Source organism: Molossus molossus, unplaced genomic scaffold (assembly GCF_014108415.1).
Source record: "Molossus molossus isolate mMolMol1 unplaced genomic scaffold, mMolMol1.p scaffold_m16_p_19, whole genome shotgun sequence".
Lineage (NCBI taxonomy): Eukaryota > Metazoa > Chordata > Mammalia > Chiroptera > Molossidae > Molossus > Molossus molossus.
The window spans coordinates 52,126,429-52,153,202 of NW_023425354.1; the positions used below are offsets into that span (position 1 = coordinate 52,126,429).

Genomic DNA, 26,774 nt, shown 5'->3' on the forward strand with positions numbered 1-26,774 from the left:
GTCATCTGAGCCTCAGAGGTCAAGGCTTGTCAGATGAAGAAAATGTTTAACATTGAGGAAGCATTGATTGGTGTTAATGAAATACCACCCTAATTTAGGAGTTGGCCATTGTAGACCTTGACATAATTGATAATAAAAGCTAGAAAACATGAGTGACCGTGTGGCTGACACTGTTATGCATACTAACTCCTTTACTCCTGCAAGGCCCTTCTGAGGATGGTAATATTAATTTCATTTGACAGGAATGGGACTAGGGCTGAGAGGTGAAGTCAGTTGCCCAAGAGTGTATAGCTAGTAAGTAGCAGAGCTGAGTTTCAAAACTAGGTAAGCTGGCTCTATCATTCCATGTTGTTTTTTCTAATTTCTAATTGAGCACCAGTGAAGCTGGATTTGGGTAGGAATAGGGCTTTTTATGGAATAGTACTATACAGCAAGCTGAATTTCTTTCCTTCCTTGTTCATATATTTTGTTGGTTTAACATGTATCAAACTTTTTCCAGTTGTTTTCTTCTTTATAAACTTAATAAACTAACTTTTCAATCAGTTTTAATACTTATAACTAGTATCATAGTAGTTATCATTTTTTTCATAGTTGCTGTTTATCAGCTATTGTATTTTTAAGGTATATTAATACCCACCACAGCAGTTCTGCCAAGTAATGGATTGTTTTTATCTTGATTTTACTCATGTGTAAATGACTATACGGAAGAAATATCCCTGTTTTTACCCTTACCAGTATTTCAGAGGTGATCATTTAGCATCTATGAGAAATAATTTTCTTTCCTATTCCTATCCTTGAGCCTCCTCCTACCATAGTCCTTTATACTTTTGGCAAGATGCCAAACAAAACATTCTTTGTGGATATAGCGACCTTGTCTATCTTTGTCTCCACTGCCTGGCACTAGCTTGTGTATAACTGTGATATTTCTGCACGTATGGCTATGTAAATTATTACACTGGACTTCCAAATCCATCTTTTACAAAAGTGTCAAAATGTGGTAAAGGGGGGCTGTTGGCATATTTACTTAGTTTCTTTTTTAATCCTCACCTGAGGATGTTTTTCTATTGATTTTTAGAGTGGAAGAGAAGGAGGGAGGGAGGGAGGGAGAGAAACATCAGTGTGAGAGAGACACATCAGTTGGTTGCCTCCCGCATGACCCTGGCTGAGGCCAGGGATTGTATTTGTAACCCAGGTACGTCCTTGCCCGGACTCTAACCCCAGACCCGTTGGACCGAGGTCTGATGCTCTAACTGCTGAGCCAAACCGACTGGGGCTTTTACTTGGTTTCTTAAGCAAACTCAGAGCAGTTTAGTTTCCAAAATGCTTAGCTGCATGGATGAATAACAGTGTTTTATTTTATTGATGGGAATTCCAAATTCCAAGTGAGAGTTATGAATTTTTGGAAATTGCTCACTGTTATGTATCAAAGACTGGAAGAGAAGAGAGTCCATATAATATTAGCTGATAGTAACTCATTTAATACTTGGAATGCCTGAGATTGTAAGTCTAGGATAGAACTCACAAAGTTTTTCAGTTCTTCTATTCAAAGTCCAACCTACTTCCTCTTTTACTTTCTTAAACATATGAAATAAAGTAGGGCACTCATTACTGTAGTAATTTAGGTAGAAAAGGAAATGAAAATAAGTTGTTGTCTACCACTTTTATTTCCTCACTTCTGAAAGTGTTTGAATATAAAGTTACATAGTTAGAATTGTGTGTTCCTCATTTTATAACCAGTGATTACAAATAATTATTTGTAAAAAGTTATTGTGGATTATCTTTCTGTTTTGAAAATAAGGTACTAAGATTAAAGTCAAGGGAGAAATGAGAATTTAAGGCACCCCATCTCCCTACCTTAGGTAGGGTGCTCTGAATACTTGTAGGTCAGTCACCAGTTTCTTGAAAGTATTATATGAGTGACTTGTATATCGTACTTCAAACTATCACTTTTTGTGATCCTGGGTTCTAGGGAATTCCCTATGGTAGCAGTGGGAGTTCCTTAAGAGGGACTGATTATTCCTACCTAGGGCCTTTGGACTGTTAGTTGTGGCATAAAAGAGCAGCTATTTATTGGTAGTTTGGTCATTAAAAATATTGACTACATGGTGACAGGTTGCCTTTACAGTTTAGTTTTTGTAGCCTTTGAGAAAGAGAAGTAAAGATGAGAAATACCAGTCCTAAAGAGGTTCCTAGGGAAAGTTAATAGGAGGAGGGATGTTTAAATAAAGGACTCATATCTACAGATCTGCAGATAGCCAGAAATATCCTCCCTAAAAGATTATAAAAGTTGCTTCTTTCTGTTCCTCCTGAATCTCACCTTTGATTGATTGTCTGGGTTGTTCCTTTTCCTCCTCAATACTGCCTTGTGAGTTCATCTTAAACCGATCATCATTTGGGGAGCTGGACAGTTCGAGAACTTGGTCTTACCCTAACCCTCTGGCACCAGCTGTAGGCTCTCAGTCTTCTCTGCTTAAAGAGGTTTGAAGTTTCATAGAATTAGTGTATTTTGCCAGTGAAAGATCAGAATATATACTTGGTTAGTTTTCAAGATAGTTGCAGATGTTTCTGAAGTATAGAGTGTGTTTAAATTTAATTTATGTAAGTTAGGTCACATTCTATTACACATGTGCTTGTTTATTTTTGCAGTAAATGTCCTTGAAGACTCCAATTTACTTTTGTTTAAATGTGACTGCCATGCTGAAAAAGAATCTCTGTGTATGTGTGTTATATATAAATATTTATTTTCAATAAAGCAGTTTGAGTAAGTTTTAATTGTAGGTAATATATTCTGTTTGCCTGCAGAGGTAGCTACTGTCACCTCAAATTGAACTTTTGAAGAAAGGGCCAAGTTTGGTGTTTTTCTTTGGACAGTTTTCACAGTGATTCTTTGCTGTATTATTGTCCTGCATTTGATCTTAGTCTTATATCAGTTTTTCTCCATATAGAGATCATAGATGATATATTGGGTGGTTTCAGACATACTTCATATGACAGGTGGTGTTCAGCTTTTGATTTGGGGTGTTTGTGGGCTTTGAGCTTCAAATTTATGATTGCAGAAGTCCTTAACTTAATTTCCTATTTAGAAACTTTGCTATATAAAGTAACATTCATAAGTTCCAGGAATTGGGACTTGGTATCTTTGGGGTTCATCATTCAGTTCACTACAGTCTGCCTCCTGGACCCCAAATATTCACATCTGCCCCACATGCAAAGTACATTCACCCTTCATGTCAAATCCAGGTTTCACCTGGACATCATCAGCTCAACTGTCTGAAACTCATCACTAAAATAATCTAAGTCGGGTATGGCTGAGACTGAGTGCCATCCATTTTGACACAAAATTCCTCTGTCTCTGGACGTAAAAACAAAAAAACAAGTTATCTGCTTTCAAGATACAGTGGTGGGTCAGTCACTGGATAAAATTGAATGGATAAAGGGAGACAATTGAAGGAAGAGAGGAGCTAGCAGTCCAAAGCAATTTCAAAATCCAGCAGGGCAAATTCCATCAGGTTTCAGGGCCTGAGAATAATCTGCTTTTAAATGTTGCCTAAAGAGCCCTGGCCAGTTTGGCTCAGCGGTTAGAGAGTCCACCTGCGGTCCAGAGAGACCCAGGTTCGCTTCCCGCTAAGGGCACGTACCTCGGTTGCAGTTTGTCCCCGGCCCTGGTTGGTTGTGTGGGTGGCAGCCACTCGATGTGTCCCTTTCACGTCGATGTTTCTCTCTCTCTCCCTCTCTCTCTCTCTCTCTCTCTCTCTCTCTCTCTCCCTCCCACTCTACCTGAACAAAAAATGGAAAAATGTCCTCGGGTGAGGATTAAATAAATAAATAAATAAATGTTGCCTAAAGACAGATTTCCAAGAAGTAAAAGAGCACATTTATTTAAAAGTCTTTCTTATATATTGCTGAACCTCTCACCAGAAAAATTATATTAGTTTACTTTTCCACCAGCAATGTATTGTACTAGTGATTATTTTACTTAGTCACTTTGATCAATATCTCATCATTAAAAATATATGTGTGTATGTATAAAATAAAACCTCTAAAGTTTACCAATTTCACATAAACAAAATTTTTAACTGTTTTCAGTGTTAGTGCCTTTCATAATTCTTTCATAATTTTCTTTACTGTTTATACCCTTGCCAATTTTTAAATTTTTCTTGATTTGCGTGATGTTTTTATATATTTAGAGTTTCTGATTTTGTCTTGCAAGGATTTCCTGGACTTTTCATTTAAAATTTTTAAAGGTTTTTTTGTAATGTACAGAATTTTCTTTTTAATACAGCCATATCTGCTATTTTTCATAGATGACCTTTTGCATGTATAGTTAGAATGTCCTTCCTTAACAGAATAATAGAATACTTGCTGTCAAGTAAAAATGATTATAAAGTAAATATTTGATACCTGAAAGGCAAATTATGTGAAAAATTCATGTCATACTGTGCTTATTTCTGAAAATGATGTGTCTGGTCTTCGGAACTCACATCCTGTGGAAGGCGCACTCATGAGAGCTCATCCCGGGACCAGGCCAGGAGCTCTTCTGCAGTCTTGTCCAGCTAGTGTGCACACTCAAACGCTCAATCCCACTGGAAGCACCAGGCTGAGCAGGCTGAGCTCTCTAATACATCATTTGAATCCACGGAGGTGGGAAAATATTTGGATTTCAGAGATGTATAATAAACTGTGAAGAGTGAGTGCTGGAAAAATGTCCTTAAAATGTAATGTAACTAAGATGGGCTTAAAAATGCTTAAAAACCCAATTGTGTTACAAAGTTTCCATATACTAGAATCCTAAAAAAATGGCTTATAAGATTTATTGACATAAAAAAAAAATATGGTCAGTGGGTACAGCATGTTACATAACGGTGTGACAGTCTGTGACAGTCTGATTTCAGTTGTAGAGAAAAAAATAATGTATGTATGGAAAATAGTCTGCAATAGACAGTGATTAGTTTGGGGTAATTGGACTTAAACATGTATATAAATATATTTTTAAAGACCCTATATATTTTAAAGGTGTATATATAATTTTATATATTTTTTATTTTATCTTTTCTGAATTTTCTGGCTTTTTATAATGGACATGTTTTGTTTGTTTAATATAAAACATACCGTCTTTTTTCCTACCCCAAAGAAATTGCTCCAAATAAATGATTATTTGGCATACCTTTGTTATTAATTTGAAATTGACTCTACCATGATATCTTTTTGTCTTGTGGTTGTGAATGCTTCAGATTCTACACTCAGTTGTTTATATTGCATTTGAGGGAAAATGGTTTTCATTTAAGTATAATATTGGAAAGGTAGTAGGTTAGCATTTTTTAATACAGCTGCTGAGGTAAATGATTTTTATGGTGGTATTTTCATTTGCAAATGTGTTAGCTTCTCTGAACAATGTAAACTTGAAGCACTGAGTGTTTTCTGTTTTCCTGGCAGCATAATGAGTAATTTATGGATGGTAACAACTTTATTACTGTTTCTTAATTCTGGAAATTCTTTGTTGCCTTTAAAAATACTATATTAACTATATGTTAAAGCAAATTTTTCTGCCCTTTGGTCTGAATTACTTATGCCCTCAGTACCTGTTTTATAGTGCTTGAAACTTTTACTTTTTATTTGTTATTTCTTAGGTAAACGCAAAGCACTGAAGTTGAATTTTGCAAATCCACCTTTCAAATCTACAGCAAGGTTTACTCTGAATCCCAATCCTACAGGAGTTCAAAACCCACACATGTGAGTATTTCTGTAATCAAGTAAAAGGCTCCACTTAAGCAAAGGTTATAAAAGTTACTGTATTTTATGATTTTTTTTGAGTTGAAGCATTGGTATTTCCATTACTTTTATGGTCCATTTGAAATACTACTATTTGAACTTGAATAGAAACATATTGGTGCTGTAGTTTGAAGTAGGTAAACACAATTTTCCCTTTTTAAAGTTTACTTGAAGGTAAAAATAGATAAAAGATTCAGATATATTTATATCTTTTCCATTTCTCTCTCACTAAACTGAAGATATTGTTTATACCTTTCTTTCTGGATTTCCAGTTACATTGTAAGTGGTGTTTAGGAAACTTAATTCTTCCCCTGTAGATCTATATTAATCATCTCTACTGACGAGGTGACAAAATAAATTTCTTTTCTTAATAAACAGAATTCCTGTGAGTATTCCATGTCATAGTAAATACACATGTCACATCACAGTATGTATATGTCAGTGTGTAGGTGTCAGTGGTTATTTTTAAAATTTGTTCCCTGAATATTTTTTATTGAAAAATAGATGTGATATTATAACATCTCACTGAAATTATTAAAAACATCTGTTAATTTAAAATAATACCTTCAGAATAATTTTACAGAAACCTTTGATTGACTCCAAGTAATGTATTAATAGATAATGTCTTTCCCCTCACAAAACCTGTCATGAACAGGGTCAAAACCAGTGACTTTACATTTATATTTATGTCCATAAAAATTAATTTCACCCAGTTCTGGTATTGAGAAGTGTAAAACGAGTGCTGAAAGGTATGGTTTAAAAAGCTGTCAGAATAAATTATTTTTTAGTTTTTAATAATTTCTCAACAATTTGTATTCATACCTTATTAGACTACAAGTATATTTATTCTTCCCAAAGAGTCACATTTATTGCTATTTTCTTGTCTTTTGATGTTAGGTATGCATTGTATTTTCAAACAGTAACAAATTGGTAGGAGGAAGAGTGTCTTGAAGTAGGAATGTTGAAAATATTTTATTTTTATTTTATTTTATTTTTAATCCTCACCCAAGGACATTTTTGCATTTATCTTCAGATAGAGTAGGAGGGAGAGAGGTAGGAAGAGAAGAAGAGAAACATCGAGAGAGAGACATCGAGTGGTTGCCACCCACATGACCGCAACCGGGTCCTGGGACAAACTGCAACCAAGGTACATGCCCTTAGCGGGAACCAAACCCAGGTCTCTCTGGTCTGCGGGCCGATGCTCTAACCATTGAGCCAAACCGGCCAGGGCGAAAATATTTTAATTTTAAAATAGCCGCCTGAAAGGGAATACTGTGTATGCCTGTGTATCTGCTCTTATGCTTCCACCTGTAACTTTAAAGGGAATGAAAGATATTTTAAATGAAATGTGGAGTAACAGTTTATTTGACTGGTAATAGTGTCTGTCAGTTTTAATTAGGCTGATGGTCATAATGGGATTTCTTGTCAGTGCTCAGTATGGAGTCCCAACCTTTTTAGCTTCTCTGAAACATCAAGTGGGGCTGTAGTATTGAGGAAGGAAACTCTTAGTATTTCTTAATGAGTCAGCCTCAGCAGCAAGGAAACACTCTTAAAGAATCTCCTTCCTTCTTTCCTAGAATTTTTAGTGAAAGCTGGTATAAAACTAATTCTTGAACATAATCTGTTTACCTTAGTTGCTACTGAACCATATATTTGAAGTCTAAGAAAGAAAGGTTATGCAATAATCACCAAACTTAAGAAATCATTCTTTGTCTTCTTTTTTGAAGCCCCCTTGGACAAAGACAACCCGGCTTATATATATTAGAACTGGAAAAATGTTCACATATATTGGAACTCTCTTCCCTCAGAAGTTTCTTCACTTATAGGGAATTCATGGACAAAACTCTATCTTTTTTTTTTCTTTCTTTCTTTTTAATTAAAGTAAGCAGTAAAAGATGAAAAAAAGCTTTCTTCCAAAATTTTAGTCAATTGGGTTTTTTATTTTTGGTTGAACCTACTGTATAATAATCCTATAACCAGCTAGATTTCTTGTACTTTGTCCCTTCCCAGAAGGTGTTCAAAGTTTGAGAGGGCACGGTAAGAGGCATTTTTATTATTTGATAGAATCTCTGGAATTTGATTTTGATGTGTTAAACTTTAGACCAAGACTTTGTTTGAATTTTATTGCTGCACTGGTTTATTATCTGGATCGGGATAGCAGCCACATGCTTGGTCATTGGTCAGCGCAGCTGTTTCACTCTTAGGGCAGCACATTTCCTCTGCCCTCCCACCCTCCCTAACGGCATCCTTTGTGTTCTTCCTCTGAATTGTGTGCTGTCAGGCACTGAAAGTTACTGTTGGTCACTGTTCAGGGTAAGTAGTTTGCAATTGGTAGGGGCTTTGTTTCCTCCTAAAATTTTCTTGAAGTTTAGTTACAGATTATAAATATAAAACTTTTTCATGAATTTAGGAAAAGGTAAGATGAACTATAAGTAACTAATGAAGTTAAGATATGTCCGGGAACAAGTTTCAGATTATGTGGCATTTGATGTCTCCTGGCTGCAGGGTTCTATAAAAGATTAAAACCAAACAAACAAACAAACAAACAAACAAACAAACAAATGAAGACTGTGTTCTTATTTTCTGTGAACCAACAGTTTAAATAAATTCCAAGAAATGATAGTTGGCTATCCCAATTCAGAAGTAAGGCCTAAGGTAACACAGATTGATTGTCAAATTAATGAATGGTGCAGCAGGGGTAAGATCACTTAAAACTTAGTGAAAAGTTTCACAAAGGGAATAAAATTTGAATTGGCATTTGAAAGACAAATAGAGACTAGGTAGAGAATAGATAGGTGGAGAGAAGGGAGAATGGCATTCTGGTAAGTGTTAAGTATAAGGTAAGTAAGTTTGGGGTACCATGTATAGACCTATGTTACTGTAGCAGAGATGTTACTTATATGTTACCTATTTCTATCTCACTAGAAATTTTTAGCATTTTTCTGTTCTTGGTATTCTATAATTATATGAGGATATGCTTAGTGTTGGATCATCTTTCTCTGTTTGAAGATTCATGTATCTGTTTCTGAGAAAATTTCTTCAATTTTTTTTTTTTTTTTATATAGATTCCTTCATGTTTTTTCTATTTCTTCCTGAAATGTGTGTTATTTGGATGTGGATCTCTTGAATTCCCCAGGTCTCTGACTTCTTTCATATTTTCCATCTCTGTGTTTTTGCTCTGTATCCTAGATTTCCTTTATTTTCTGAGTAATATAGAATATTCTACTTTGGTTTAATTTCTACAAGTTGATTGTGGCTTTTTCTTAGTATCATATTATTAATTTATGTGTGTAAAATCTGGAATTCTAAAGTTTTTTCTATCCTCTATGTAATTTATTTCCTCAAGGGTCAGTTTTTCTTTTATCCTTGTCTTTCTCCTTTGTATTAGTTTTGTCCCACACCATCTTATAATTCTCTCTCTTTTTTTAAATTAATTAATTTATTTTGGTTACAGATGTTTCTCCTTTCCCCCCACTGATTCTCCCCTCCCCCTCCCTGGTATAATTCTTGATTGTCCATAGATGGTTGAAGATGAGGAAATTTGAAGGCTGATTGGAAGCTCTGGCTATTGATGGTCAGCTGGTGAGCTTGACTTTAGTTTTCTGTGAAGGGTTTGAGAGCTGACTGTCAGGCTTTGAGTATTCTAGATGCCAGAGTGATAAGTAGAACCAGCATTCACCCTCAGAGGCCTTGTTCTTCCCAAATAGTATGCTTATTTTTATTAGAGACATGCTCTTTTTATTATTATTATTATTATTATTATTATTATTTTTACTTTGAGGGGAGGGTGGAGAGGAAAGGAGGAACTGACTAGACCTTTCTTCCAGAAAGACTTTTAGTGAACTCACCTGTTTCTAGGCTTTCATACCTTTCCACTGTGAATCCCCTTTAAGGTTGTGTTGGGACTATTATTTATCTCTCATCTCTGTTGTATGCTCCCTCCCACCATGTTTTCTTTTAAAATATGTTTTTATTGATTTTTTTAGAGAGACAAAGGAGAGAGATAGAAACATCTATGTGAAAGTGATACATCTATCGGCTGGCTGCCTCCTGCACACCCCCTACTGGGGACCAAGCCTACAACCTGAACGTGTGCCCTGACTGGGAATTAAACCCGGACTTCTCAGTCCATGGGACGATGCTCAGTCCACTGAGCCACACTAACCAGGCCCTCCCACTATATTTTATGGGCTCTAGTTTTCTTTATTACCATTTTCTAAATCTTTTATTATAGAAAGTTGCAAATATATATAAAACTAGAGAGTGGTAGGTGCGTATATATTTATCAATCAGCATTAGCAGTGTCAGCAGTTAATGTGGCCAATATTGTTTTTATCCCTTAGTTTTAACCAAATTTCAGACATATTATTTCATTTATTAATATTTCAGGGTGTATTTCTAAAACACAGGGACTCCTTTTTTTTAAAGTAATTATAATACCATTATTACATCTAGTAGAATAAATCTTGAATATCATCTAATAAGTAAATTACTTCAGCTTTTTTCAGAAAAATAGTTTGAAATGGAATCTAAATAAAGTCCTGCCTGCAGTTGGCTGATAAGTCTGAAACCATAGAGTCCCTTCTCATGGGATTGACCAGTTTTGCTTTGTTTAGTGTGTCTGCTTTCAGGCATTCAGAAAATTTGTTTAAATCTCTCAGTTTTTCATTACTTTCTTTAAAAAAGAGATTCTTTTTATGTAAACTCGTGGAGAGTGAGGAGATAACCTGAACAGGAAACCTTTGTTTTTAATTGTCGTTGGTTAAAATTATTATAAACATTTCCAATGTATAAAAAATGAGTTTTATGGAGATGCTTGTACCTACTACCTAGATGTAACAGATGTTAACATTTGCCCCTTGGCTCGTTAAGTGAAAGATTAGGCTGTAACACTGAAGAGTAAAAGGAAAATGTGTGGGTTACCTTTTAAATTTTCATCAGAATTGGATTACTAGGCATTGCAAGTCTTTTTGATACCCCAGAGGCATTTTTATAAATGTGACAGGCTTGTGCTAAAATCATGTTCTGTACATAACTTGACACGAACAGTAGCAGGTATTCTGTTATATTCTATGCTTTCATCATGCTGAATAATGCGTGAATGCTCTCAGCATACTAAATCATCTATAATGCCCCAGTACAGTTGTTACTCTGAAAGAACAGCCCTTTTATCTTTACAACATATCAGAATCGTAATAGAAGAAAGACTAGCTTAAAAACTAACATTGAAAATGAATACTGATGTGTGCAGATACATTTTGAGGCTTAAGTTAAACATTTTGGAACCATATGTTCTAAGTTTGTTGAGACCGAGAGGATCTCTAGTATCTCATGTATCTTTATTACATTTGAGCAGAAAATGGCTCCGTTTGTGCTATAGAATATCTAGGAAGTTTTAAAGTTAATCATTAGTATTTTTAATTCCACGATGAACCTTCTCAGTAGAACTTTGTCTTAAAAGTAGAACAGTAATTATAAATCTTCTAAGCACTTATTGCTGTTTAAATTGTGGAAACTTTATCTTTTAAACTTTATTATCTTCGATTAACCATTTTAGGTAATTTTGGAGTCCTGGTTTCCATCCCAGCAACATTAGTCTCTCTGTGTCACTTAACTGATCTCAGTTCAGGCCTTGAATTAGAATAGTAACTTTCACTATTTTATATGGTGAGTTAGAAGAGAGGGAGTTGGGTGAGAGACAGAGAGAGAGAGAGAGAGAGAGAATGAATTGACCCAGTCGTGTGCTACTTTCTTCAAATAAAACCTCATGCATAAGCCTCATAGGCTAAGTGGTTATGAGAAGGGAGAGGGCTCTGTGGTCTTGTGTGACCTCATTGCCCAAAGTTCCTAGGACATCTCTGGCTAATTCCTAAGAGTGAAAACCGCTAGCATACATCAGCATTAAGGTTTTTTTTTTTCCTATTTCTGAACTTTTTTTTTTTTTTTTTTGATCCTCATTGGAGGATATTTTTCTATTTATCTTAAAATAGAGTGTGAGGGAGAGAAAGAAGGAGAGAGAAACATCAGCATGAGAGGGACACATCAACAGATTGCCTCCCACATGGCCCTTGTCAGGGAGGAACGGCAACCGAAGTACGTGCCCTTGGCCGGAATCGAACGCGCGACTCATGGTGCACAGGCCTACACTCTAACTGCTGAGCCAAACAGGCCAGGGTGCATCTCCAAACATTTTTGATACAATCTCAGTAATTTGGAATTTTTGTACTGGAGCACTTTCACAAAATGACAGTAATGATAGACATATGTAAGGTACAAATTACTACCCCAGAATTTAAAACACCATAGGTGTTAAATACTATAGGATAATCTTTTCATTTTTGGCTAGATTAGATTCACTGCTGCAAACTTTTTCTTATTGTGGAAAAATATACATAACACAAACCTAGCCATTTCTAAGTGTACTGCTTGGTGGCCTTAAGCACGTTCACATTGTTTTATGTCCATCACCACTCTCTTCAGAACTCATTTGTTTCTCAAGCTGAAACTGTATCCAGTAAGCACTAGCTCCTCAATTCTCCTGTCTGCCTCAGCCCCTGACAGCCACCTTTCTGCTCTCTGTCTCTATGAATATGACTACTCTAGGAATCTCATGTAAGTGGAGTTACACAATATCTTGTGTCTAACTTATTTTATTCAACATAATATTTTTATACTCCATCTGTGTTGTGGTATATGTCAGAATTTCCTTTGTTTTTTTTAATCTTCACCCGAGGACATTTTTTCATTTTTTTGTTCAGTTAGAGTGGGAGGGAGAGATAGAGAAAGAAATATCGACGTGAAAGGGACACATCGAGTGGCTGCCACCTGCACGACCCAACCAGGGCCGGGGACAAACTGCAACTGAGGTATGTGCCCTTATTGGGAACTGAACCCCGGTCTCTCTGGACTGCAGGCCAGTGCTCTAACTACTGAGCCAAACCAGCCAGGGCCAGAATTTCCTTTTTAAGACTGAGTAGTATTTTATTGTATATGTATATGACGTTCTGCTTATTATTCACCTGTGATGGACATTTGGGGGTTTCTTCTTTTTGAATATAGCATTGCTGCTCTGTGAGATAATATTTTAAAGCTTGCATATTGTACTTCTTAAAGTTCAGAGGTGTTTAATCTTTTCCTTAGTCCCACATTCTGCTTCAGTGCACCTGCCAGTTGTGGTATGTTGCCTTAAGTGGGAGATTCGTGGAGAAGTGATTCCCAGCAGTAGGTGTGGATGACTGATCCTCTGCGTGGCTCCCAAGCCTGGAGCTTCACTAGTATAATTCTCCTTAAGCTGGATGTTTATAGGCGAGGTTTTGAGTGTTAATTCTGGAATGTTTAAAGAAATTAATGATAAATGCTGTTGCTTGTCTACTAAAAGTGTATTTACTTTTAGTACTTTAAATCTTCTCTGTTCTTGAATCAGAAACTTAGGCATACATTTAAAAGATTTCCCTGGTTGTTTAACCTATGCAAAGTTCTCCTTAAAGAAATGACTGGTTTCTTTACCTTTTTTTTTTTAATTGATTAATTAATTAACCTTTGTTACAGATGTTTCTCCTTTCCCCCCACTTATTCTCCCCTCCCCTCCTTTTCCACCCTGTCCCCAGATTTGTTGTCCATGTCCATTGTTCATGCATCCATGCATATAAGTTCTGTGTTTCATCTTTCCCCCACCACCCGCTCTTCTGGGGATTGTCAGTCTGTACCCCACTTCCACATCTCTGGGACTACCCCATTCCTCAGATTGTTATGTGCATTATATTCCACAAATGAGTGAGATCATATGATACTTGTCTTTCTCTGTTTGGCTTGTTTCACTTAGGATAATACTTTCCAGATCCCTGCATGTTGTCTCAAAGGATAAGAGATCTTTCTTTCCTATAGCTGTATAGTACTCCATTGTGTATAGGTACTACAGCTTTTTTATCCGTTTGTCTACTGATGAACATTTGGGCTGCTTCCAGATCTTAGCTATTGTAAATAGTGCTGCTATGAACATGGGGGTACATATATTCTTCCTGATAGGTGTTTCGGGCTTCTTAGGGTATATTCCTAGAAGTGGGATCACTGAGTCAAATGGAAGTTCAATTTTTAATTTTTTGAGGTAACACCATATTGTTTTCATTCCCACCATCAGTGTACTAGACTCCCCTTTTCTCCACACCCTTACCAACACTTATTGTTTGATGATTTTTACTGAACATTCAAAGAAGAACTAAGACCCATTCTCCTCAAATTATTTCAAAAAATTCAAGAAGAAAGACGACTCTACCTGCGATAATTCTCTTAGCTTCATTTCATTTATCTCATTTATTTTCAATGACACACGGCCATTCTGACAGGTGTGAGGTGATACCTCATAGTTGTTTTAATTTGCGTCTCTCTGGTGATTAGTGATGTTGAGCATTTCTTCATATGTCTCTTAGCCATTTGTATGTCCTGTTTGGAGAGGTGTCTATTTAGTTCCTCTGTCCATTTTTTAATTTGTTTCATTGTTTTCCTTTTGTTGAGCTGTATGAGCACTCTATATATTTTGGAAATTAACCCCTTATCTTATATATCATTAGCAATTATGCTCTCCCATACAGTTGGTTGCCTTTCCATTTTGATAAATGTTTCTTTTGCTGTGCAGAAGCTTTTGAGTTTGATGTAGTCCCATGTGTTCATTTTCTCTTTTGTTTGTGTTGCCTTAGGTGATGGATCAGTGAAAATTCTGCTGTATATGATGTCTGAAATTTTGTTGCCTACAATTTCTTTTAGGACTTTTATGAATTCAAGAGTCACATTTAAGTTTATTACCCATTTTGAGTTTATTCTTGTGCATGGTGTAAGTTGATGGTCTAGTTTCATTTTTTTGCATGTAGCTGTCCCATTTTTCCAATACCATTTATTAAAGAGGCTGTCTTTACTTCATTTGATGCTCTTGCCATCTGTGTCAAATATTAATTGAGGATATTGCCTTGGGTCCATTTCTGAGTTCTCTGTTCTGTTTCACTGGTCTCTATGCCTGTTCTTGTGCCAGTACCAGGCTGTTTTGATTACAGTGGCTTTGTAGTATAACCTGAAATCTGGTAGTGTGATCCCTCCAACTTTGCTCTTCTTTTTCAAGATTGCTGTGGCTATTTGAGGTCTTTTTTGGTTACATATAAACTTTTGAAGTATTTGTTCTAGTTCTCTGAAGTGTGCCGTTGGTATTTTGATGGGGATTGCGTTGAATCTATAGATTGCTTTGGGTAGTATGGACATTTTAATGATGTTAATTCTTCCAATCCATGAACAAGGTATGTTCTTCCACTTTTTGATATCTTCCTCTATTTCATTTTTCAATTACCTGTAGTTTTCTGCGAATAGGTGCTTTATTTCTTTGGTTAAGTTTATTCCTAGGTATCTTAATTTTTTTGCTGCAATGGTAAATGGGATTGTTTTCTTAGTTTCTCTTTCTATGAGTTCATTATTGTTGTATAAGAATGCTATTGATTTCTTGACGTTAATATTGTACCTGCTATTTTGCCAAATTCATTTATTAAGTCTAGTAAATTTTTGATGGAGTCTTTGGGGTTTTCTATGTATAGTATCATGTCATCTGCAAATAATGACAGTTTCACTTCCTCCTTTCCAATTTGGATCCCTTTTATTTTTTCTCCCTATCTCATTGCTGTGGCTAAGATGTCCAGTACTATGTTAAATAAGAGTTGCAAAAGTGGGCATCCGTGTCTTGTTCCTGTTCTTACGGGAAATGCTTTTAGTTTTTGACCATTGAGTATGATGTTGGCTGTAGGTCTTTCGCATATGGCCTTTATTATGTCAAGATATGATCCCTCTGTTCCCAGATTGCTGAGCGTTTTTATCAGAAATGGGTGGTGGATTTTGTCGAATGCTTTTTCAGCGTCTATTGATATGATCATATGCTTTTTATCTTTCATTTTGTATATGTGGTGTATGACATTTATTGATTTGTGAATATTGTACCAGCCTTGCATCCTTAGGATGAATCCCACTTGGTTATGGTGAATAATTTTTTTGATGTATTGCTGGAATCGATTTGCTAGTATTTGTTCAGGATTTTGGCATCTGTGTTCATCAGGGATAGCTGTCTATAGTTTTCTTTCTTTGTAGTGTCTTTTTCTGGTTTTGGAATTAGAATTATGCTGGCCTCATAAAAAGAGTTTGAAAGTCTTCCTTCTTCTTGAATTTTTGGAACTAATTTGAGGAGAATGGGTCTTAGCTCTTCTTTGAATGTTTGGTAAAATTCCCCCATGAATCTGTCCGGGCCTGGGCTTTTGTTTGCTGGGAGAGTCTTGATTACGTCTTCAATTTCTTTTTTTGTTATTGGTCTGTTTAAGTTTTCTATCTCTTCCCAGTTCAGTTTTGGGAGTCTATGTGTTTCTAGAAATTTGTCCATTTCACTTAGATTGTCAGGTTTGTTGCCATGTAGTTGTTCATAACATTTGTTAACAATTCTTTGTGTTTCTGTGGTGTCAGTTATTATTTCTCCTGTTTCATTTCTGATTTTCTGTATTTGGGTTCTCTCTCTTTGCATCTTGACGAGTAAGGGTCCATCAATCTTGTTTATCTTTTCAACGAACCTGCTCTTTGTTGCCTTGATCCTTTGAATTGTTTTTTGGTCTCCATGTCATTTATTTCTGCTCTGATCTTTACTATTTCCTTCTTTTTACTTGCTTTGGGGTTTTCTTTCTGATTCTGTAAGTTGTGAGGTTAGATAGTCTATTAGAATTTTTTCTTGCTTCTTGAGGTAGGCCTGTAGTGCTATGAACTTTCCTCTCAGAACTGCTTTTGCTGCATTCCATAGATTTTGTGTTCATTTTCATTGGTTTCAAGGTAGTTTTTAATTTCTTCCTTGATCTCCATGGTAACCCATTTTTTATTCAATAACATGCTATTTAACCTCCATGTTTTCAAATGTCTTTGCATGTTCTTATTGCAATTAATTTCTAGTTTCATGCCATTGTGATCTGAGAAGATGCTTGATATGATTTCAGTCTCTTGAACTTGTAGAGACTTAGTTTGTGCCCTAACATGTTGTTTATCTTTGAAAGTGTCCCATGTGCACTTGAGAAGAATGTGAATTCTGCGGTTTTGGGGTGTAATTCTTTGTAAATATCTATTACATCCATTTGATCTAGTGCTTCATTTATTGTCTGTGTTTCCTTGTTAAATTGTTGTCTAGAAGATCTATCTAGTGATGTCAGCGGGTGTTGAAGTCCCCTGCTATGATTGTATTGCTGTTGATTTCTCTTTTGAAGTCCTCTAAAAGATTTTTATATATGTTGTTGTTCCTATATTGGGTGCATGTATGTTTACCAAGGTTATATCTTCCTGTTGGATAGATCCTTTCAATATTATGTATTCGCCTTCTTTGTCTCTAGTTATGGCCTTCATTTTGAAATCTACTTTATCAGATTTGAGTATTGCTACCCCAGCTTTTTTTGGCTTTCCGTTTGCTTGAAAGATTTTTTTCCCCATCCCTTCACTTTCAACATACGTGCCTCTTTTGTTGTGAGGTGGGTCTCTTGTAAACAACATATATTCGAGTCGTGCTTTCTTATCCAGTCAGCTACTCTGTGTCTTTTTATCAAAACATTCAAACCATGCACATTTAAGGTGATAATTGATATGTACTTATTTATTGCTAGTTTTGTTTAGTGTGGTTGTATTTTTCTTTTTATTTCTTCTACTAATTACAACAGTCCTTTTAACATATCTTGCAGTGCTGGTTTGGTGTTAATATATTCCCTTAGACTTTTTTTGTCTGGGAAGCTTTTTATTTGACCTTCTATTTTGAATGATAGCCTTGCCGGATAGAGTAGTCTTGGATTCAGATCCTTGTTTTTAATGACCTTGATTACTTCATGTCACTCCCTTCTGCCCTGTAGTGTTTCTGTTGATAAGTCAGCTGAGAGCCTTATGGGGTTTCCTTTCTAGGTAACCTGTTGCTTTTGTCTTGCTGTCTTTAGGATTCTCTCTTTGTCTTTAATTTTTGGCATTTTAATTACTATGTGTCTTTTTGTGGGCCTGTTTGGATTCTTCTTACTTGGGGCTCTCTGTGCTTCTTGAACTTGAATGCTTCTTCATTCCCCAAGTTAGGAAGGTTTTCTGTCACTATTTTTTCAAATATATTCTCTAACTCTTGCCCATTTTCTTTCTCTTCGGGGACTCCTATGATGTGAATGTTATTATGTTTCCAGTTGTCTACAATTCTCTTAAGCTATCTTCCTGTTTTTTAATCGTTTTTTTCCTTTTGGTTTACTGATTGATTGATTTTTTTTTTCTACCCTGTGTTCTCATTCACTGATCCGGTCCTCAGCTTCCTCTGCTCTGCCGGTTAGTCCTTCCAATGTGTTCTTAATTTCTTTTATGTCATTCTTCATTTCCACTTGGTTTTCATTGTTTCTATATCTGTACTCATGGTGCTGATGTCCTTACTCATGCTGTTGAGCTTCCTCAAGATCATGGCTCTGAACTCTACGTGTGATAATTTGCTTAGCTTCACGTCATTTATCTCTTCTTTGATAGAGTTCTCTTGTTCTTTTCTTTGGGATTTGTTTGTTTGTGTCACCATTTTGGCTATCTCAGTGGGTTTTGGAGACTGCCCAATTTTCCCTGTGGGTGTTGGTGTTCTGCTGTTTGTGGCTCCTTGTACTGGGTTTGGATAAGCTTGGGTGGACCCAGGTTAAACACCACTGTCAAGCCTTACTTTCCTGGGTAGATTTGCAAGTCCAGGGAAGGTTCAGTTATCCACTAGCTTTTTCCTCATGGCTAGTAGTTTTAGTTACTCAGTGCCTTGGACTGTAGCCCTGGTGTTCTGCCTAAGAGGATTTCCAGCGGGTCGGATAGATGCTGGTTATTAATGAGCCTCAATTTGCATTTTTTGCCTCACCTGGGAAAGGCTAAATCTCCGTGGGGGGGAGAGGGGGCTGCTGCTTTTTCCCACAGCTCTGGGAAGGAGCACACTGGCCACCGTCCTTTGTGGTCGCAACTCAGCAAAAACTCTGCCTCTCCAAATTCTGGGTGTCCCCACAGAGTTCCGGCCCAGTCAGCCCTCCCTCTGCTGTAGCCCCCAGGTGAGTGGCTGTGGCTATTTTAGCTCTCTGTCCCTGCTCTCTGGGCAGTGGAGCGGGCTTGGTCTTTATTCCCCAAGCGTGCTGCTCACAGCTAAGATTGCTGCTGTCCTTGGGCTCCTAGCCTGCCACCCTCTCATGCCTCTGCAGATCCTACCAGTGTCCCCTGGTTATATGGTCCTGTCCTGTTGCTTTTTTTCAATGATTTGTCTTTATTTTAGGTGCAAATCCAGTTTGGTCCTGGGTGATCATTTGTGTAGCTTCTATTCACTCCACCTCAATTTTTACATCCTCTATGCCTATCTTGTGTGCAGCTGGGTCCCACAGGCCTTTCTGGTGTCCCTGCACCGTGCAGGTCCCGTGGGTAACTGGATTTCACAGTCCCTTTGGGGACCCGGCTCTATGCCTATGTTATGGGCTGCTGGGTTACACAGGCCTCTCTGGTGCTTCAGCACCCCGCAGGTCCCGTGGGTAACTGGATGGCACAGTCCCTGCTGGGTTGTGCAGGTCTCTCTGGTGCTCCTGCACCCTGCAGTTCCTGTGGGCGGGTGGCTGAATCACACCAGTCTTTCTAGGGCTCAGGCTTCCTCCTGCTCTTGTGAGCTGCTGGACTGCACAGGCCTCTGTGGAGCCCCATGTTCCGCCACTGGTGGCTGGGGAGTGCTGCTACCCCGTGGGGCTCAACTCCTGCTCAGCTTTTGCTGTAGTTTTTGGGGATGGGTCTCAGCTGCTGGTCTGTGCTTCTGTTGTCTGGGGATGGATGTCTGCTCCCCAGCCTCTGTTGCTGGGGGTATATCTTGACTCTGATCTGGCTGCTACTATGGGAGATGGTGCTGGGCTCCGGTCTGTCTGTGGCTTCCCCAACCGGCACCATGGGAGCTCCACTACTGTGCACTGGTCTGTGTTGTTACAGAGTGTCCACTGGTGCCAGGTGCCAGGTGTACTGGTGGGCTCAGGTTGCTGGGCCCTAGCTGCTCCCACTGCCTCCTCCCCGGGAAGACCTGGGATCTTCCAAAATGGTGGGACCTTCCCGTGGCGCAGGGAGAAGCCCCCGAAGGGCTGCTTACCGAGGTAGCCGGCTGCTCTGTCCACAGCACCGGAACTTTCTGCTCCGCGGCTCTGCACTGCTCCGATTTGGTCGTCCACCTTCATTTCTGCTCACCCTCTCTCACACACTCACCTATCCTCCTGTCCTGCCTCCTGCCGGCTTCCATCTTCTGCCGCTTTCTTTGTTTTGATGAGGTTTCCAACCATTTCTAATCAGGCAGAAAATTTTTAAGTTCTGACTGAGTTCAGAATATTATAGAGGTCCTTTTTCTTTAGTGTACGCATGTTTCTGGAACTTATCTATTAGTAAGAAATTACATTATATAAAGGAAACATATCTTTTTAAGGTGTTCTCTTTTTATCATCATTTACAGATGAGTCAAAATGTGATATGTTACTGTTTTTGAGAAAATTTGTTTCTCCAGAGTTAATCATTGTTACATTTAATGGTTCAATGTGAATCTTGTCTTAGCATGGTTAAATACATTAGGCAATTCACCAGTTTTGTTTTTTGCTTTGATTTTAGAGTTGTCTTTCCATCTATATTTTTGCTGTAATCTGGAGTAGTACTTTTAGGCCTGAATTGCTGTTGCCATTGTTTAGTGAATGCATTTATTACTCTTCTGATTTTGATTCCCTGCTTCTGCTTCTGGGATTTCTTTTTTTTAAATTTTTTTCAGTTTCCCCCACTTTTTGGGGGAGTACATCTTCTAATTACTTCCTGAGATATGTTCTTTCTTAGTAAGGTTTTTGGATCTTTGCATGTCTGAAAATGTCTTTATCTACCCTATCTACCCTCTTAATATATTAATAGTTTTCTTGGATATAACTTTTTCTTCAGAGTTTTGAAGGCATTACTCCAATGTTTTCAGCATTTTAGGGTTACTGTTAAAAAGTTATATACCATTGTGATTTCTGAACTTTGGAATATGACCTGTTCTTTTTTTTTGGTGTGAGTGAGTGTATGTGTGAGTGTATAATTGTTGAGTTTTGTCTTTTTCCCCAGTGTTTGAAGTCTCTCTGTACCTACTTTGGTTTTATTTATTTTTTCTCTTCTTTATTCTTTTCTTACACTGGGCTCTTGGCAGACTCTTTTAATCTAGAAACTACCATCTTTCTTTCTAGGTTAAATGATGTATTTATTTTTTATTCTTTTGATTTTCTCTTCTAATTGCTCCCCCTGGAAAACACTGCTCACCATTATAGGTTTGGGACCTGTTAGTTTGAGCCCCTACTTTTCTTAACTTTCCCCCCTTACACATTGTATGTATTTTCACTTTTTTTGTTCTTGTCTTTGGTTATTCCTTGGTGTTTTCTCTCTCTCTCTCCTTCCCTATTTCTCTCTTTCTCCCTCCCTCCCTCCCTCCCACACACACACACACACACACACACAATAAGTCGATAAACAGTTGATTGGAAGCTTTGTGATTTGACTGGTGGGAGTCACAGTGAGGTGAAGAGGAGAGGTGCCAGATTTTTTTCCTTGGAGGATTTTCCTCCCTGAACAGTGGGAAGTGGGTTAGACTGGATTGCTGAGAGGAGAAAATGTCAGCTTACAGTTCTGCAGTAGATCTAGGGAAAGAAGGCTGAGTATGTTTCTGTTGTATCGGCTTTGACTTAACGCGCTCTACTACGTTTCTTATTTGTCCCTGTAGCCTTTCTGGTAGTTTTTCCAGAATATATAGCCTTGGGACCCCTGCTGAGGCAGACAGGACCCTCATAGGCCATGTCAGCAACAATGTAGCTTTTTTTGTAAATTTTTGATATGTGGTTGGGTCCATGGATGAGGAACTCACAGATATGGATGGTCAGCTGTATGTTATTCAATAAAATAGTCCTCAAAATAAAAAAGAACAAAGTACTAATGCCTGCAATCACATTGAATTTCCAAAAATGTTGAGCAGAAGCCAGACACAAGAGAACACACCGCTTGAGTCTATCTACATGAAATTCTAAAGTGGGCAAAACCTAACTATGGTGCTCTGAATCAGAACTACGTCTGTCCGTGGAGGGGACTGAGAGAAATGGCACAAAGGAACTTCCCGGGGGATGGGATGTTCTGCATCTTAAGTTATAATGTATAAGGTATATGCATTTCTTAACTCATCCTACTGTATACTTACGATCTGTGCATTTCACTGTATGAAAATGGTACTTCAATTTTCAAAAGCCAGAAAAATAACAATAAAAATTGGGAATATATGATTTACTCTCCCTGGACAGTACTTGTGGGTTTTTGTCCTTGCTCTCAAAGCACTGTGGGATTCAACAGGCCAGAGATAACACACATGAACACGGTGTTTTTACAGAATTCAGCTCTTAAGCCTATAGAGCAGTGTTTTGACATATTTGATTTCTACCCATTTAGTTTCCCTTGTCATTATGTTGGAAAGAATAAAATTCTTAAGTTTATCAAGTATCTTTTTAGAGTTAATCTGCAACACCTGTCAAGTCACATTAGGTATGGTGCAGTCCTCAGTAGTTGGATTCTCCTGGGAAGAGTGTGGGGACATGCTGAGTGTACTTTTATTGAAAAAGGACATTGACTAGTCTTTGCTCTTTCTCTCTCTGATTCAGAAAAGTATAAACAAGAAAACCAAAATGGTCCATAATTTTTCCATTCAGATAGTTCATGTTACCCTTTAAAAATAAGTAGCAAATTGCATCTGGTAAGAGAATTCAATTGGTACAGAAAGTTATTAAATAAAAAGTAAGCTTCATGCGCTTAATATTTCTCTTTGAAGATAAAACCCTTTAAGTGTAATAGGTCCTTGCAGAAAACATTGTTCAAATGTCAAAATATGTAATAATTTGTATAAATTCTTGGAAGTATTTATACAAAAAATAGTTTTATTGTATGCTGCTTTGTAGCTTCATATTTTTCACTTAACATCTTGAAGATAATTCTACATTAGCACATTACCCTATTCTTTTTCAATCAGTTATATATCTCCTCTTACATTGTAAAAGTGTATTACACATTTACCTAGTTTACTGATAGCCATTACATCATTTTCTTTTTAAAATTAAAAACAGTGTTTTAAAAAACAACTTTGTGCTGGTGAAATGTACCTTTTCTTTTTTTATTAAATAATATTTAGTTCTTCACAGAGTGCCAGTTTTTGACCTTTTATCTTAGGAGGCTGTGGAAGTGGCTGTGTCTTCTCAACCTTGGCACTGTTGACAGTTTAGCCTGGATACTTCTTGTTGTGGGAGCTGTCCTATATTGTAGGATGTTTAGCAGCATCTCTGGACTCTACCCACTAGATGGCAGGAGTACCCTCCTCCCCCAGTTGTAATAACCAGATTTGTCTCCAGACATTGTGAAGTGACCCTTGAGGGGCAAAATTGTCCATGGTTGAGAACACTGATACAGAGAGCATTGTAGGTTTACACAGGTGGTTACTATTGCCTCTCTCCTGACTGAGGGGCTGCCAAAGTCCTCAAGTATAAGAGGTGTATGCCTCCTTATCTTGGGGTTTGAATGGATGCCAAAAAAAGGGGAGTTTGGGGAGTAGAATAAGGATATCTCAGAGTCCAGGGAGTGCATCAAAGCTTTCTGAGCAACTGATAGCTGTCAGAAATCAAAGCAACTCAGTAGACATTCTTTCATGCACACAGCAAGTGTTTGTTGAATACCTCACCTCCACTAAGTACTATGGTGGGCACCGGGTATTTCATGTTTAAAAAAAGAAATGTGATTGCTTCTTCATGAAGATTAAGGTTTAGAGGTAGACACAGACATCCAGCAAAATATACCGGGGGGGGGGGGGGCACAGATGTAGGTTTACAGTTATGAATGTGAAACAGTTTATTCTTGTATTGTTACTTATTATTATATTATTTTCTTTTTTTTTTTTTTATCCTCACCCGAGGACATTTTTCCAGTTTTTTGTTCAGGTAGAGTGGGAGGGAGAGAGAGGAACAGAGAGAGAGAGAGAAACATCGATGTGAAAGGAACACATCGAGTGGCTGTCACCCGCACAACCAACCAGGGCCGGGGACAAACTGCAACCGAGGTACATGCCCTTAGTGGGAACTGAACCCGGGTCTCTCAGGACCACAGGCCGACGCTCTAACCGCTGAGCCAAACCGGCCAGGGCTATTATATTATTTTCCTTATGAACAAGTGTAAACCTACATTTGCCCACCCCTGTATATATTTTAAATTATATTTCATATATAATTATACATAGTATATTGAAGGAAAAGAGCCAGATGCTGTGAGAGAGTGGGAGAGGAGCCTGATTTAGAGTGGAGATGTTGACGAGGTAGTCATTAAAGGCTCTTGAGCCTGTGTTGGTTTTCAGTAGAATTGAGGAAGGGACTGACTGAAGAGTGCCATAAGTGGAGGGATAGCATCTCTTTGAAGTTGCAAGACATCACGGTGGGAAAGATTCGGCTTTTCATGGAACTGAAGGAATGACAGTTTGATTAGAGAATGATTGAATGAGAAGGAAAAGTGGATTTAAAATAAGCGTAGAGAGGTAGTCATAGACCAGGTAATAGGTAAAGGTTTGGGATGACATCTAAGGTGCTTTGGGAAGGTCTGGGAGATTAGGAGCAGATGAGTGACATGATTTGATTTATATTCTAAAGTGATTATTCTGGCTGCTGCGTGGAGTATGTATTGGAAGGAGGCAAAAATGAAACTACGGAGTCCTAGTAAGGTGGTTGTAGCCGAAATGTAATGGATAAACAGTGAGTGATAGTAGGTTGATGGCAGTGGAAGTAGAGGGAAATGGACAGATTCCAAAGATGTTTTGAAGGTATCATTAAAAAAAAATACTATTTTGAATATGGGTGGTGAAGAGGGGAAGGTGTTCTTAGTGACTTCCAGAATTCTGGGTCGCATGATGGGTTCAGTTGCCATTACTGAGATGGGGACCCTGGGTATGGAGCATCTCTGGATGAGGAGTGTAGAAGAACACATATGTAGCTACCCAAAGGAGAGAGTCTAGATTGGAGATTAAAGGTTGAGAGTTGTCAGCATACAGATGATTGTCTAGGGAGAGAGCATATTTTGATGAGAATTGGATCCAGGGGTTAGCCCCGAGGAAATTTAACATTTAGAGGTTGGATAGAAGAGGAGCAACAGGCAAAAACAGGAAAGACACTTGAGAGGTAGGAAGCAAATTAGTAGCGTGTGATGTCATAGAAAGCAAACATTGTTTCAAAGGGCAGGTGGGTGGGATGATGGTCAGCTGAGTCTTATGCACTGAGAGTACACTAGGAAGGCTGCTTTGTTGGTGATGACTCCTTGGATGCACTTGTAACTACTCTGACTTGTATACTTGGGGGAAGGGTGTTTTAACCACCAGTGGGGAGTGGGGCTCAGACAGGGAAAGGATCTGAAGAAAACTTGTTGCCTTTTGGTTTAGGGCAGCTTGCCTGACCTTCTCTGTAAGAAACACAGCCCCCAAATACTCCTGTAACGGTAAGCTCTGAGTGCAGAGAAAATACTCCTGTAACGGTAAGCTCTGAGTGCAGAGAAAATACTCCTGTAACGGTAAGCTCTGAGTGCAGAGAAAATACTCCTGTAACGGTAAGCTCTGAGTGCAGAGAAAATACTCCTGTAACGGTAAGCTCTGAGTGCAGCTGCTACACTGTCAGCTCTTACAGAATGTGCAAGAAGCAAACATGAATGTTTGTCCTATTTTCTCTAATGTTACTCTTTTTCTTGGTGATAAAAAGAATGCTCCCTGCCTCATAAATCTGGACTGCTTCAAAATACTGCAGATTTGTATAATTAATACCTTCTATTCACTGAATATGGACATCAGAATTAAGAAATTTAGAGTGAGCAATTTTTCTAGACATCTTCCTTTTTTCAGTTTTTTTCCCTGTTTGCTGTACCTTAGATCTTAGCAAAGATACTCATTTTATTAGTAGTGCCAGGAAGCAGGCAGTTTCCATGGCAACTGGTGGACTGAGTTTACTGTGGAAATTTCCAGAATTAATAGAGCTGCATTGCAGAAGGATGCATAAAGCAGTATTCATCTAAAGATCCTAACAGTCTGGACACAGAAGAACAGTTGCAGTGGTGTGCAGGGTATGTGTTACCTTTATTTTCCTGTCTAAGGAGGATTGCTAGTTATATATACATGTATGGTGAGAAAAGTAAAAGAGTTTGAGACATTTTGGTATAGGCTGGCTTGATAAAATCAAGGATGCTTAGGAAAAGAGAAGGAAGAAATAACTTGGGAAGAAATATATGTATGATAGCATTTCTTGGAAATTAAGATCGCAATAAATGAAGTAGGAGAGTGATAAGAAACAGGAGGAGAAAACACACTTCAAATTGATTAAATAAAGGATACTTGTGGATGGTAGTTCTAGATACAAGAAAATATTTATATTATATATTAAAGGAAACTTAGGCATTGGAAAGTTTGAGGAATCAAGTTCTCATGTCTAGGAAGAAATCTGTTAAAAGTAATCGGTTCTTACTTACTGAGCACAAAGATATAAGAGATGTTAAGGAGGTTGGCTGCTGCCTTAATATACATATTTATTTATTTTTATTTTTAAAAATGTTTTTATTGATTTTTTTTTTGAGAAGAAAGGAGAGAGAGATAAGAAACAGTGATGTGAGAGCGATACATCCATCAGCTGCCTCTGCATGCCCCCTACTGGGGATCAAGCATGCAGCCCAGGCATGTGCCATGAGCAGGAATCGAACCAGGACCTCTTAGTCCACGGGATGATGCTCAATACACTGAGCCACACTGGCTGGGCTTAATATACATATTTACCTGATAGAATTAGGAAAGGGATATCAGAACCTTAATTTCATTCCCTGTTGATTTGTGAGGGATTTTTAAGAAAATGCTTGAAATATATCTTGAGATTAAATTCTGGAAATAAACTATAGGGTTT

General features: G+C 37.7%; 1 protein-coding gene across 2 annotated transcripts in view; it reads left to right on the forward strand.

Moving 5' to 3' along the window:
- Window positions 1-26,774, forward strand: part of MAP2K4 (mitogen-activated protein kinase kinase 4) — a 117,586-nt gene that overhangs the window by 26,659 nt on the left and 64,153 nt on the right. For both annotated transcript variants that reach the window (XM_036268014.1, XM_036268015.1), the window contains one exon: window positions 5,628-5,730. In XM_036268014.1, coding sequence (XP_036123907.1) covers window positions 5,628-5,730 — 103 coding nt within the window. The remainder of the gene's footprint in view (window positions 1-5,627; window positions 5,731-26,774) is intronic.